General features: G+C 39.5%; 1 protein-coding gene across 4 annotated transcripts in view; it reads right to left on the reverse strand.

Annotated features, from left to right (window-relative positions):
- Positions 1-13,786, reverse strand: part of cdh4 (cadherin 4, type 1, R-cadherin (retinal)) — a 620,224-nt gene that overhangs the window by 197,863 nt on the left and 408,575 nt on the right. For all 4 annotated transcript variants that reach the window (XM_062046835.1, XM_062046825.1, XM_062046843.1 and 1 more), the window contains one exon: positions 4,777-4,959. In XM_062046835.1, coding sequence (XP_061902819.1) covers positions 4,777-4,959 — 183 coding nt within the window. The remainder of the gene's footprint in view (positions 1-4,776; positions 4,960-13,786) is intronic.

Here is a 13,786-nt window from a genome sequence, read left to right on the forward strand (position 1 = left end):
ACTTGCAATGACATTGAACAGCGCGGATTGATTCACACCGTATTTGTGCTTGTAAACTGCATAATGTGATATAAATACACGCACCCTCAGAATGTCAATTTCACTCATTTATTAACAAAACTGTTCCACATTAATATAAGGATAATAAATTAAAGGAAAATATTTTGTTTGTTTCACAACACCTCAGTCACCTTTCATTAAGCATATTTAGCCTTGTAACTGTGGCTATGATAACACATCGATTTTTAGTTGAGGGAAGTTCTTAACATTATAATTTATCATTGACAAATGCTCGTTTTTTTCCTTTCATAGTTCGTAATAACTGTTCGTAATTAACATGTAATCTAGCGCTGATCTCACAGTTTAGGTCTAGCGTGTACCAAAAGGTTAGAAAACAAAACTTTAGCTAACGTTAGTTAACTCGTAGGGCTAGTAATCTCTGTGGCTTACCTTTCATATGACTCGAGACTCCCATTGCGAAAAGCTGGATTTCCTTTTTGCATACTTTGCAGCAGGCTACACGTGGATTTGGTCCACGTTTTATCCAAAGTTTGCATTTGTCATTTTCCATCCAATGTTCATTAAAAGGACAACCTCCCGGCATGATGGACCGATGCACCACTGTCCTCTCGGGCAGTGGTTTTCAACCACTGTGCCGCGGCACACTAGTGTGCCGTGAAATATTGCCTGGTGTGCCGTGGGAAATTATGCACCTTCACCTAATTGGTCCAAAAAATATTTTTTGCAAATCAATAATCATAATAATGTGCCGTTGTCTAGTGCCTGTGCTGTGTAGAGCTTGGCAGGGTAACCATGTAATACTCCATATCAGTAGGTGGTAGCAGGTAGTTCATAGCTTTGTAGAAGTCGGGAGGATGGTTTGTCGTGATCCCAATATGCAGAGCACAGCGTGCAGGTAAAAAGGTATGTAACGCTTAAACCAAAAATCAACAAAAGGCGAGTCCCGCTAGGAAAAGGCACTGAAGCATAGGGATGGCTATGCAAAACAAAAGTAAAACTGAACTGGCTACAAAGTCAACAAAAACAGAATGCTGGACGACAGCAAAAACTTACAGCGTGTGGAGCAAAGACGGCATCCACAAAGCACATCCCGTACATGACATGACAATCAACAATGTCCCCACAAAGAAGGATAGCGTACGCACAACTTCAATAGTCTTGATTGCGAAAAAACAAAGCAGGTGCGGGCAATAGCGCTCAAAGGAAGGCATGGAGCTTCTATAGGAGAACACCAACAAAACAGGAAGGGTCACCAAAATAACAGCGCAAGACCGAAACTAAAGCACTACACACAGGAAACAACAACAAACTCAAAATAAGGCACGACAACCTGGTAGAGTTTCATTTTTTTAACCTTTTCTGCTGGTGGTGTGCCTCTGTATTTTTTTAATGAAAAAAATGTGCCTTGGCTCAAAAAAGGTTGAAAAACACTGCTCTAGGGGGCGACACAGAGCCGCATGACAACAACCTAATGTAAGGGCTCGTGCAAAGCCAACAGATCAAGCGTGTAGCTTTCATTTTTAAGGAAAGTTATTTTATTTTTTGTCCATTTTATAAATATCCTATTGAGTCAAATTGCCTAGAAATATGATGAACATTTCCAAGCATTTACAAGCACTTCACCCAAAATTCAAGCATTTTTCAAACCTTGAAAACACAACATTAACATTCAATTTTCAAGGTTTTTAAGCACCCGTATGAACCCTGATACATATATGCGGCGACTCAAAGCCTGGATAAGCGACATTCCTCTAGGCCGTCGTTGCATGTCACAGTTCGAGCGACCTTCCGCCGCGATCACCCCCTCCCCTCACACACCCGTACACACACAGCCATTATTTCATGTGAGTTTGGGCTCCCTACAGTTGGTAGAGTGTGGGTGTTTTAATAACCAGAGTAATTAATGTCAATGCTCTCTTATAAGGGATGAACTGAGATGTGAAAAATACTCCACTGACTATTAACAGGTGCTGAGAGAAAAAGCTCTTGAATAATCCTTGGATGTATTCCTGTGAGGCCAAGCGTGACTTGCATATGTGCGCCTCAATTTTGTTCTTTTCTCACTACATGAGGAGGAGGGTACATTTTCTGGCATTAACCCTGTGGCAAGGGCAACAGTTTAACCATTTTTGTTGTGATTTCATTGCAGGGGTGCAGTAAATACGTTATACAACATTTCAAAAGTCTACCTTTTAAAGGTAGGCAATTACTGTAGTTGTGCCCTATACCACTTTGACTTTGGTATAGGCCTACAGTGCTGCCTCTGCTTATGGGTGCCCAACATTCCAAAATGTTTGAGATACGAGTAGTCTCTGCTAATTGTTTTGCCTTGAGTTGCAAGTGAAACACATGGTTGCGAGGCGGCTTCAGAAAGATCCCCACCGCTGGTTGGCTTAGCACAGGGGTCGGCAACCCAAAACATTGAAAGAGCCATATTGGACCAAAAATACAAAAAACAAATCTGTCTGTCAAATGAAAAGCCGTATATAAATCTTATAATGAAGGCAACACATGATGTAAATGTCTATATTAGCTATAATAGCCTACTATCAAAATGACTAAATGTCGCAGGCTGAAGCAAATCTTCGTTGACAGAAATGTTGAAATTTGATATTTATTTTACACATTTTTACAACATTAGAAACCATTAGTAAAACTGAGGCTACTCAGAAGGTGAGATAACTTCTGGAAATTACTGGCTTTTAATGGCCAAAGGTATAGATGTGTGTGTCCAAGTTAAAGGGAACGACAGGCTGTCTTCTTTTAATAGATTTATAACAATCTTTGGCAAGCTAGGTAATGTTTGCTGTGGTCTGGAACAACATGGCACACGAACAACTATCAGAAATGCAGCCAATATTACATACATGTAATGTGTCATGAGACATGCAAAATGAAATTATATACAAAGAGGATAAAAGTAAAGGATATTAAATTAGCTGAAATATACCTACAAATGAGGCATAATGATGCAATATGTACATACAGCTAGACTAAATAGCATGTTAGCATTGATTAGCTTGCAGTCATGCACTGACCGAATATGCCTGATTAGCACTCCAACAAGTCAATAACATCAACAAAGTGCACCTTTGTGCATTCGCGCACAGTATAAAACGTTTGGTGGACAAAATGAGACGAAAAAGGAGTGGAAGATTTTACATGTAAACAAACTGTTGCGTCACAGTCCACACTATGGTGGGTTCAAGAACCACCGACATTAGTAGGATAAAAACGATGTTCACCAAATATTCTCATCAGTGAAGCATACACACAAATTAAACAGTGGGATTTCTAACAATTGGGAAGGTTAGTGTCATGTTTGTCCTCAAACAAAAAACATGCTAAAACAAGAAAACAAATTGTCCTCCATCTTTTTCCATTTTCAATCATTTTTAAAAAATGCTCCAGGGAGCCACTAGGGCGGCACTAAAGAGCCGCATGCGGCTCGAGAGTCGCGGGTTGCTGACCCCCGGCTTAGCAAACGCTACAGTGAACCCTTCAAGATCCATCCAACATCCGGTGTCTCACTCGCTCGCATTAGCTGGCTTTTAGATAGATAGCTAGAAAGACAAAACATTATTTTTCCAAACATCGGTCCGAAGAATGTGAGTGTAAAGGACAATGATGAGAAGAAGGAGATGATATGGATTGAATTGAAGAAAGAAATCATGGAAAAACAAGATCGAGGTGCGTGTGTAGCTGCACAGCACTTACAGGAGTCGTCGCTAAAGGCTATTATAACGCCGCCAGGGAAGCTCAAATAATTCCTAAACGGAGGATATTTATCAATGAAAATACAGAGAACCTGATGGTGTGTTTGATGACTTGAACGGATGACTCCATACTTATATAGCCTGTATATATTGTGTTTTGAATTAAACTGGTCCTAAAGGTACCTTATTATTATTAATAATATATTTGAATATTACAGTATAGTGCCTCTAATCGCTAGCAGACAACTAGTGCGCTATTCGCTAGCTTGCGACTAGTACCGTTACCTAGCTATCTTAAATACTAACATGAATGTAATAGTATACTTGAAGACTCTGGGTTGGGAGTCCCACACTCTTGATAGCATTTCTTCAATTTTGGTGTTGTTTACTTGAGTCATATTGCAGTCTACACGTATCTCTTATGTGTGACTGCCATCGTATGGCACTTTTATGGTGTCCTTGTTCTGATGATTAACTTGTGTGATGACTGTATTATGCTGATAGGTACAAAATCAATTTGTACCATGAATTGATTAACGTGGACCCCAACTTAAACAAGTTGAAAAACGTATTTGGGTGTTACCATTTAGTGGTCAATTGTACGGAATATGTACTGTACTGTGTAAACTGCACTGTTTCATATAATGTATTCTCTTCCTTTGCAATCTACCAATAAAACTTTCAATCAATCAATCAATATTGCAGTCCACGCTTATCTCTTATGTGTGACTGCCATGTTAATGTGTATTTAAAAACATGAACATTTGTGGAAAACTTGGGGGGCGGGAGGGGAATACTTTTTTATTTTTAATTAAAAAATAACCTACCAAAACAAAACATTCACAATTCCCCTGCAGAACCTCTGCCGACCCCACAGGGGTTGCAAAACCAAAAAAAGACTTTAGAATTATATTTCAATTATTCAAAAAATACAAGACTGATTTGAGATACGATATGAACTCTGTCATAGAACAAATAGATGCATATTCCACGGCATCCCTGTAGACTGAAATATATACATTTTTTACATGTTACTTACTCTGACAAGCATATGAGGGAAGGGTCCTCGGGAATTCTCTGGCACATTGATGGGTGGGATGACCCAGTCCCTCTTCTGTCGCCTCAGTCCATTGGCATAGGAACTTCTCTGATGTTTGCGGGCAAACTTGAAGACCCTGGGTTGGGAGTCCCACACTCTTGATAGCATTTCTTCAATGCCAACCTGGAGAGAAAAAAAAAACAATGAATTATATCACATCCAGTATATCACATTATAAAACATACTTTTTCCGTTTAAGAAGTGTTATTCTTTTGAAAATGTTAAGGGGGTCATATGATGATTTTTAATCTACTGTATTTTCCTGGCCATAGGGCGCACCGGATTATAAGGCGCACTGCCGACGAGCGGGTCTAGTCAGGTCTATTTTCATACAAAAGGCGCACCGGATTATAGGGCGCATTAAAGGGGTCATATTTTTTTATATTTTTTTTCTAAATTGAAAACACTTCCTTGTGGTCTACATAACATGTAATGGTGGTTCTTTGATCAAAATGTTGCATAGATTATGTTTTACAGCTCATCTTTAAGTCGCTTTCTGACAGTTGCTTCAGGATGCACCGTAATGCGGGCGGTCTTATTTACGTGGCTCAGTTTCGAAGGCATCTTCTCCCCGTCATCTTTGTTGTAGCGGTGTAGCGTGCAAGGACGGGAGTCAAAAGATGGAGCTAACTGTTTTAATGACATTCAGACTTTACTTAAATCAATAACGGAGCACCATCTCCTCGTCCGTGGCTCACTAGTGCAACAACAATGCCGGAAATGTGTCCCGTGAAAAACCGTCCGACCGGAACTCTCTAATAACTAAAGTTCCTTGGGTGAATAATGTAAACTCACTACACCGGTATGTTTTAGCAATTTCATGGCGAGTTTACTGACAGATATAAGTAAGAACTTCCCGCTACTTTATATTAGAAATGGCAACAGCGGAGGATGAATGTCCCATAACAAGAAGATAGAGAAAAAGAAGAAGCTTATCGACTACGGAGTCGGCGCGGACTACAAAGGCGGAGGCGCGCAATTTTTCAGGACTCATGCCGATCCCAAATACAGATCAGCAGGTACCAGAAGGTAGGAAAAGTAGCTTTTGTATAATATTGCGAAACAAAAACGCAGGATAATATGTCTACCTTATACACACATAATAATAATACTCGTATGTTGAAGCACAGTACAATCCATCAAGCGGCGCGGCTTCATAGCTCACCAAAGTCGTACTAAACCATTTTGATAGATTTTTGAGAGCCGTGTGTAATGTTCTATATTTTCAATGGAACATATAACATTTTGGTGTTGTTCACTTGAGCATTATTGCAGTCTACACATCTCTTATGTGTGACTGCCATCTGCTGGTCAAACTTATCATTTCACCATGTATCCAATAAAATAGCTTCGAGGTCGGTAAGAACAACCAACATTATTCCGTACATTAGGCGCCCCGGGTTATAAGGCGCACTGTCGAGTTTTGAGAAAATGAAAGGATTTTAAGTGCACCTTATAGTCCGAAAAATACGGTACATCTAAAACACCTCGTTGTGGTCTACATGGCAAAATGTTCCATATATGTTGTTTTACACACCATCTTCAAGCCGCTTTCTGACTGTCTCTTCGGAATGCGCCGTATTGTGGGCGGTCTTATATTAACCTTTGTGTAATTTTCATATTGTTGTTACTCTGCCAGTGTTTGTGGGTCTGATGGACCCGTTGCATTTTGTGGCTTTTAATGCTTCACAATCAAACACTTTTATGTTAAAAACAGAAAAGATGTTTACCTTATCCCAATAAACATCTGTTCACAATCAAACACTTTTATGTTAAAAACAGAACAGATGTTTACCTTATCCCAATAAACATCTGCTCAGTATTTTAACATAAAAGTGTTTATTTTTTTTTCCATTTTAAAAATATCCTGTTGAGTCAAATTGCCTAGAAATATGATGAACATTTCCAAGCATTTACAAGCACTTCACCCTAAATTCAAGCATTTTTCAAACCTTGAAAACACAACATGGACCCGTTGCATTTTGTGGCTTTTAATGACTCACAATCAAACACTTTTATGTTAAAAACAGAACAGATGTTTACCTTATCCCAATAAACATCTGTTCAGTATTTTAACATAAAATTGTTTGATTGTGAGTCATTAAAAGCCACAAAATGCAACGGGTTCATCAGACCCACAAATGCTGGCTGAGTAACAACAATATGAACGTTGCACGAAAAATTTCTCTGCCAGTTTCTGCATCCCACAGGGATTCTTCTTTTGTGTTTCTGCACCTGCGGTTCCCACACAAGGTTGCAACATTGTTTGTCAACACTGTCCGCTCACATTTTCTCGCACATTTGACCCTCTGATGTTCTGTGTACCTACACTCTGTCCTCCTCCTGTCTAGGCCTGCTCTGTGTGTGTGTGTGTGTGTGTGTGTGTGTGTGTGTGTGTGTGTGTGTGTGTGTGTGTGTGTGTGTGTGTGTGTGTGTGTGTGTGTGTGTGTGTGGTACACAGGATATTAATTTTCACACTTCTATTAGCCCCGGGTCCAGTGGACCCGGACATCTTATATGTAATAGAAATGTGTAGGGGGGGTGTATGGTGTGTGGTCATTAAATATGTATTCTGATATATGTTCTTCACAGAAAATGAGCCAAAGCTAGTGAGTGTCAGTTTGAAAAATGTATTAATTGTATCATTTTTCTTTTAATAAAAATCGAAAACGGGTCCCACAGACCCGAACACCACACAAGGGTTAAGTGATGTATTTTGTAGCCCTTCCATAACGAGTCTACAGACATATTTTTTTGCATGCATCTGTAAGCCAGTCTGCTCCTCCACAACGAGAGGATAGAGACATGTAAGGAATTTATTGACTACAACTGGATGAAAATGGCGTAAAACAGGTACCATTTTTCCCCCCAAGATGACGCCACTGTAGTGGCTGCTGGTGGCAGGAGCTCTGTGCTTTTGTGTCATCCTTTTGTGTTCCTAATGTTTCCCTCTTGTTTTCATGTGTTTTTGTTTTTTTGCCTTTTGGTTCGGGACCCTTTGGGACTGTGCGACAAGGGGTGGCACTTTCGTGACTTCTGCGGGGCTTTTTTGTGAACTTCTGGATCTGCCTCCCGGGAGCCTTTTGGCCATGGAGACCAGCTGCTGGGTCTCTGCCAAACCAGAGTCCGTTTGGAGAGACTGGAGGAGATGCGGATGAAGAGACAGGGCTGCGGAGCTGGCGCTGAGCGCCGGGACGGACAAGCGTCACAGTGTCTTGGCTGAATGAGCAGGTATCGGACACCTCGGTCTCCTTAGACATCCTCGCTCATCCATGCAGACTGGACACTGGCCGAGGGTGGAGTCAGCTCTCTTGGTTGCTTTGTTGGGTCTGCTCCTGTCTCTGGCCATGCTCCCCACACCCCAGCAGATGATGGCGTGGAACACCGCAGGCCACCGCAGTGTATATGTTTTTTATTTATTTTTTGTTGTTGTTGTTTTTGTTTTACTTTTGTAGCTGTATGTACAAATGGCTGGTTGCATCAGCTCTGCTCTTTTAATGTCTTTAATGTCCTTTGTTTTATTTTATGTTTGATGTTTCCCTCTTACACACATGCTTATGTGTGCTATGGCTATGACTTTTTTTCCCCTTGGCCTCAGTCTGGACCCCCTCTCCAGTGGCCCAGGCTAAGACTCTCACCTTTTTTGTAAGGGGCGCCGGAAGTTGGCAGACCAGTCAGCGATCCTGTTCTGTCTCCCTGTAATGTTTGTCTGCTCTTGAATGGGATTGTGCTGAAAATCTTAATTTCCACTCGGGGATTAATATAGTATTTCTGATTCTGATTCTGATCAGGTAAGACAAGTTGGTTTTGCACCATAGCGCCCCTTTAAGGAATTACATTCAAATGACGTCTTTCCTCAGATTGCTAAAATCACAACTACAAACGCTGGGTGTCAGTGAGAGTGGCAGAGAGGCACAATATATCTTTTGAATGCTGCTGCATCATGTTTTCTGAGGCTCTCTAAAGCCGACTATAGGTGGGTGTTTAAGGTGCTGTGCTTTTGCTGCATTCCCGCAAAGATTTTTTTCAGGCAGACAATGATATCTTGGCACATCTTTGTCCTCAGTGTCACTGCAAACCCCAGTAAACAATGTGACATTTTCCTGTCGGGGTATCATCAGATAAAATGGGTATTGATGAAATGCCGCTGGAATGACAAAGGAGCCAGCCAGGACAGACGCAGGGGAGAGCAGAAATATTTGTACTTTAATGAACTGCTGTACAATCTACTTTTTTTGTGTGCAACCCAGGCCCCTAAACGGGCATTACGTGTGTCCCTTATATCAGTGTTTTTCAACCACTGTGCCGCGGCACACTAGTGTGCCATGAGATACAATCTGCTGTGCCGTGGGAGATGATCTAATTTCACCTATTTGGGGTGAAAAATATTTTTTGCAAACCAGTAATTCTAGTCTGCAAATGATGTGTTGTTGTTGAGTGTCGGTGCTGTCTAGAGCTCGGCAGAGTAACCGTGTAATACTCTTCCATATCAGTAGGTGGCAGCCGGTAGCTAATTGCTTTGTAGATGTCGGAAACAGCGGGAGGCAGCATGCAGGTAAAAAGGTATTTAATGCTTAAAAAATAAACAAAAGGTAAGTGCCCCTAAGAAAAGGCATTGAAGCTTAACAAAACTAAAACTGAACTGGCTACAAAGTCAACAAAAACAGAATGCTGGACGACAGCAAAGACTTACTGTGGAGCAAAGATGGCAGATGTACACAAAAGACGTGTGTGAACTTCATAAACTAAACCAAGTTCTGTCTGCTTTATTTCTCATTCTAGCTCAGTAGGCATTGCAAAAACATTTCTCATTCTAGCTTAGTAGGCATTGCAAAAACAATCTTTTTTTTCTACTGGTCTACTGTATCAAAATCAATGTTGTCATGAAATATTGACATATTCAAGACTGTAATTACCCAACCTCACATATTCCACTTTGCAACTTACTTTTAGAGATATTGCATATTTTGCGTGTTTGGATTACAGTTTAGTGCATTAATACCATAACATGTAGATTGTTATTTTAACTCAAAGGTGTCAAACTCATTTTCATTGAGGGCCACATCGCAGTAATGGGTGCTTACAGAGGGCCGCTTTTTAAAAAATAATTTACATTATGCATGCGGGTAATAAACTGTGGATAATCATGATTAATCGAAATGCATATGCATTTGATTATTAGATTTTTTTATACGTAACTTGCTTTGAAATCATAAATAAAGGTGACAAGCAGATATTTAACTATTTGTTTTTATCTCACAAAAACAGTTTTGCAATACAGTATATAATAATATAATTGGCATGATCAGAAAATATAAAAGTTTAAAATATGCATTTTTTTTCTGTCAAAATTGAAAGAACGAATGCATTTAGTAAAAAAAAAGGCATTGACGTTAGGGAAGGCTATGCAAAACGAAACTAAAAACTGAACTGGCTACAAAGTCAACAAAAACAGAATGCTGGACGACAGCAAAGACTTACTGTGGAGCAAAGATGGCGTCCACAATGTACATCCGAACATGACATGACAATCGACAATGTCCCCACGAAGAAGGATAAAAACAAAGGAAATGCGGGAAATATCGCTCAAAGGAAGACATGAAACTGCTACAGGAAAATGCCAAAAAAAGAGAAAAAGACACCAAAAAAGGAGCGCAAGACAAGAACTAAAACACTACACACAGGAAAAGACCTGCAAAAGAACGAATGCATTTAGTAAAAAATAAAAAAATTAAAAAAAGTAAGTATTTTATTGAAACCCATTTTTTCTAGGCTTTCGCGGGCCACATAGAATGATGTGGCGGGCCAGAACTGGCCCCCGGGCCTTGAGTTTGACACCTGTGCTCTAACTGCTTTAGTAAGATGGAATAAAAGCTCAGCAGAAAAAAAAAGACGGTAGAGAGGAAGTCTTGAGTCACTTTCATCGGAGACTTTCACGTCGCCAAAACATGTCAAGACACGCCTTCTCAAACCAATCACATACTTCGGGCTTCATAATAATAGCGCTTTTGCGTCAAATTCGGTCTAACTACCATAATAAGATGAACAATTGTCTTACATTACAATCATGCTTTCTCGACGATGTTTTGTAATGTCATCTGTGATATTTCGACCGAAATAAATGTTTTCTGGCTGATTGAAAAAAAAAGGGCATATTCTTTTATGACCTGTTCTGATTGACAGTCTGCAATGAGACAATGTTTAGCGAGCTGATTATTACATTTTAATAATAAAAGGAGAATGTTACTGTTACATATCTGTGAGAAGGCGGCGGTGACGAGCACATCTGTAGCCAATTTACCTCCACCTCCACCTATTTAGCCTCCCCTCACGGGATCCTTCCACATAGTCCCCACTCGTGACTCCACGCCTACTCAGCTTTCTCCCAGTTCCTCCAGCTCGTTGAGTATATTCCTGTGCTCTCTTACCCCACTTTGTTAGTTTTGTATTCCACTGCTCAGTCCCCCTTCTTTTGTTTGTCACTTGTTTTTTTTGTACTTTTTTTCTTGTCACTGGGCTGTTTCTCTCCAGAGATATTTTTTCGTTTTGTTTCACCCTTCAAGCCTAACGTAGTTTGCAGGCTTTTATGATCCTGTGCTTTGCAGCCTGGATCATCTCCTTTCGTTATTTGTCGCTTTTTGTGAAATTTAAAATTACCTTTTTTGTATCTATGTCTCTCTGTTATTTGTTTTTTGGGATCTCCTTTGTAATCAAAGCGTAACAGGTTTTATACATATACATACCGTATTTTTCGGACTATAAGTCGCAGTTATTTTCATAGTTTGGCCGGGGGTGCGACTTATACTCAGGAGCGACTTATGTGTGAAATTATTAACACATTACCATAAAATATCAAATAATATTATTTAGCTCATTCACGTAAGAGACTAGACGTATAAGATTTCATGGGATTTAGCGATTAGGAGTGACAGATTGTTTGGTAAACATATAGCATGTTCTCTATGTTATAGTTATTTGAATGACTCTTACCATAATATGTTACGTTAACATACCAGGCACGTTCTCAGTTGGTTATTTATGCGTCATATAACGTACAATTACTCAGCCTGTTGTTCACTATTCTTTATTTAATTTAAATTGCCTTTCAAAAGTCTATTCTTGGTGTTGTGTTTTATCAAATACATTTCCCCAAAAAATGCGACTTATACTCTAGTGCGACTTATATATGTTTTTTAAATGATAAATGATAAATGGGTTATACTTGTATAGCGCTTTTCTACCTTCAAGGTACTCAAAGCGCTTTGACAGTATTTCCACATTCATCCATTCACACACTGATGGCGGGAGCTGCCATGCAAGGCGCTAACCAGCAGCCATCAGGAGCAAGGGTGAAGTGTCTTGCCCAAGGACACAACGGACGTGACTAGGAAGGTAGAAGGTGGGGATTGAACCCCAGTAACCAGCAACACTCCGATTGCTGGCACAGCCACTCTACCAACTTCGCCACGCCGTCCCCGTTTTTCCTTCTTCATTATGCATTTTCAGCAGGTGCGACTTATACTCCGGTGCGACTTATACTCCGAAAAATACGGTATATATATATGTATATATATATTGGGGTTGTACGGTATACCGGTATTAGTATAGTACCGCAATACTAATAATTCATATTCGGTACTATACCGCCTCTGAAAAGTACCGGTCCCCCACACCCCAGCGCCCCCGTCCAGTCATTGCTGGTTTACGAGCAGACGAGCATGTTCGGCAGCGCACAAACACAGAGTACTTACAAGCAGACACAGTGTGTAGACAGAAAAGGGAGAACGGATGCATTCTGGCTGAAAAAGTAACGATAAAGGTGAAGTTATAACACTGAAACGCCCTCAGGAAGAGGTGCTTTAAGACATGGCTAGCTAGCTAGCGGCTGATAAACAGCCGCAGTCGGTGGTCTTTTAGCTACTACTAAATCACAAATTCTCGGCTCCATGGCGACAAATAAAGTCAGTTTCTTACAAGTATCATCCCTGCAGGACGAGGAATAGCTAAACATGCTTCATTACACACCGTAGCTCACCGGCGTCAAAATGTAAACCACCACCATTGGTGGATCTACACCTGACATCCACTGTAATGATACCAAATACAGGAGCGTATCTAGTCGATACTACTATGATTACGTCAATATTTTTTAGCATCTTCTTTCGTTTTTTAATTTATTTATATGATGTTTATAAACTCAGGAAATATGTCCCTGGACACATGAGGACTTTGAATATGACCAATGTATGATCCTGTAACGACTTGGTATCGGATCGAAACCTAAATTTGTGGTATCATCCAAAACTAATGTAAAGTATCCAAACAGCAGAAGAATAAGTGATTATTACATTTTAACAGAAGTGTAGATAGAACATGTTAAAAGAGAAAGTAACCAGATATTAACAGAAATGAACAAGTAGAATAATAATCCATTTTTAAAATGTGTCCCTCATAATGTTGACAAAATAATAGAATGATAAATGACACAATATGTGACTGCATACGTCAGCAGACTAATTAAGAGTCTTTGTTCGTTTACTTACTACTAAAAGACAAGTTGTCTAGTACGTTCACTATTTTATTTAAGGACAAACTTGCAATAATACACATATGTTTAATGCACCATAAGATTTTTTGTTGAAATAAAGCCAATAATGCAATTTTTTGTGGTCCCCTTTATTTAGAAAAGTACTGAAAAGTAGCGATAAGTATCAAAATAATGGTATCAACACTAATATATATATATATATATATATATATATATATATATATATATATATATATATATATATATATATATATATATATACATATATATATATATATATATATATATATATATATATATACAAGGTTTCTGTGGTTTATCCGTTATACAGTGCTCAATACCGCGGAATATACGTTAGGTGTGGTCCCCTTTATTTAGAAAAGTACTGAAAAGTAGCGATAA

The sequence above is a fragment of the Entelurus aequoreus genome, linkage group LG01, assembly GCF_033978785.1.
Source record: "Entelurus aequoreus isolate RoL-2023_Sb linkage group LG01, RoL_Eaeq_v1.1, whole genome shotgun sequence".
NCBI classification, from domain to species: domain Eukaryota; kingdom Metazoa; phylum Chordata; class Actinopteri; order Syngnathiformes; family Syngnathidae; genus Entelurus; species Entelurus aequoreus.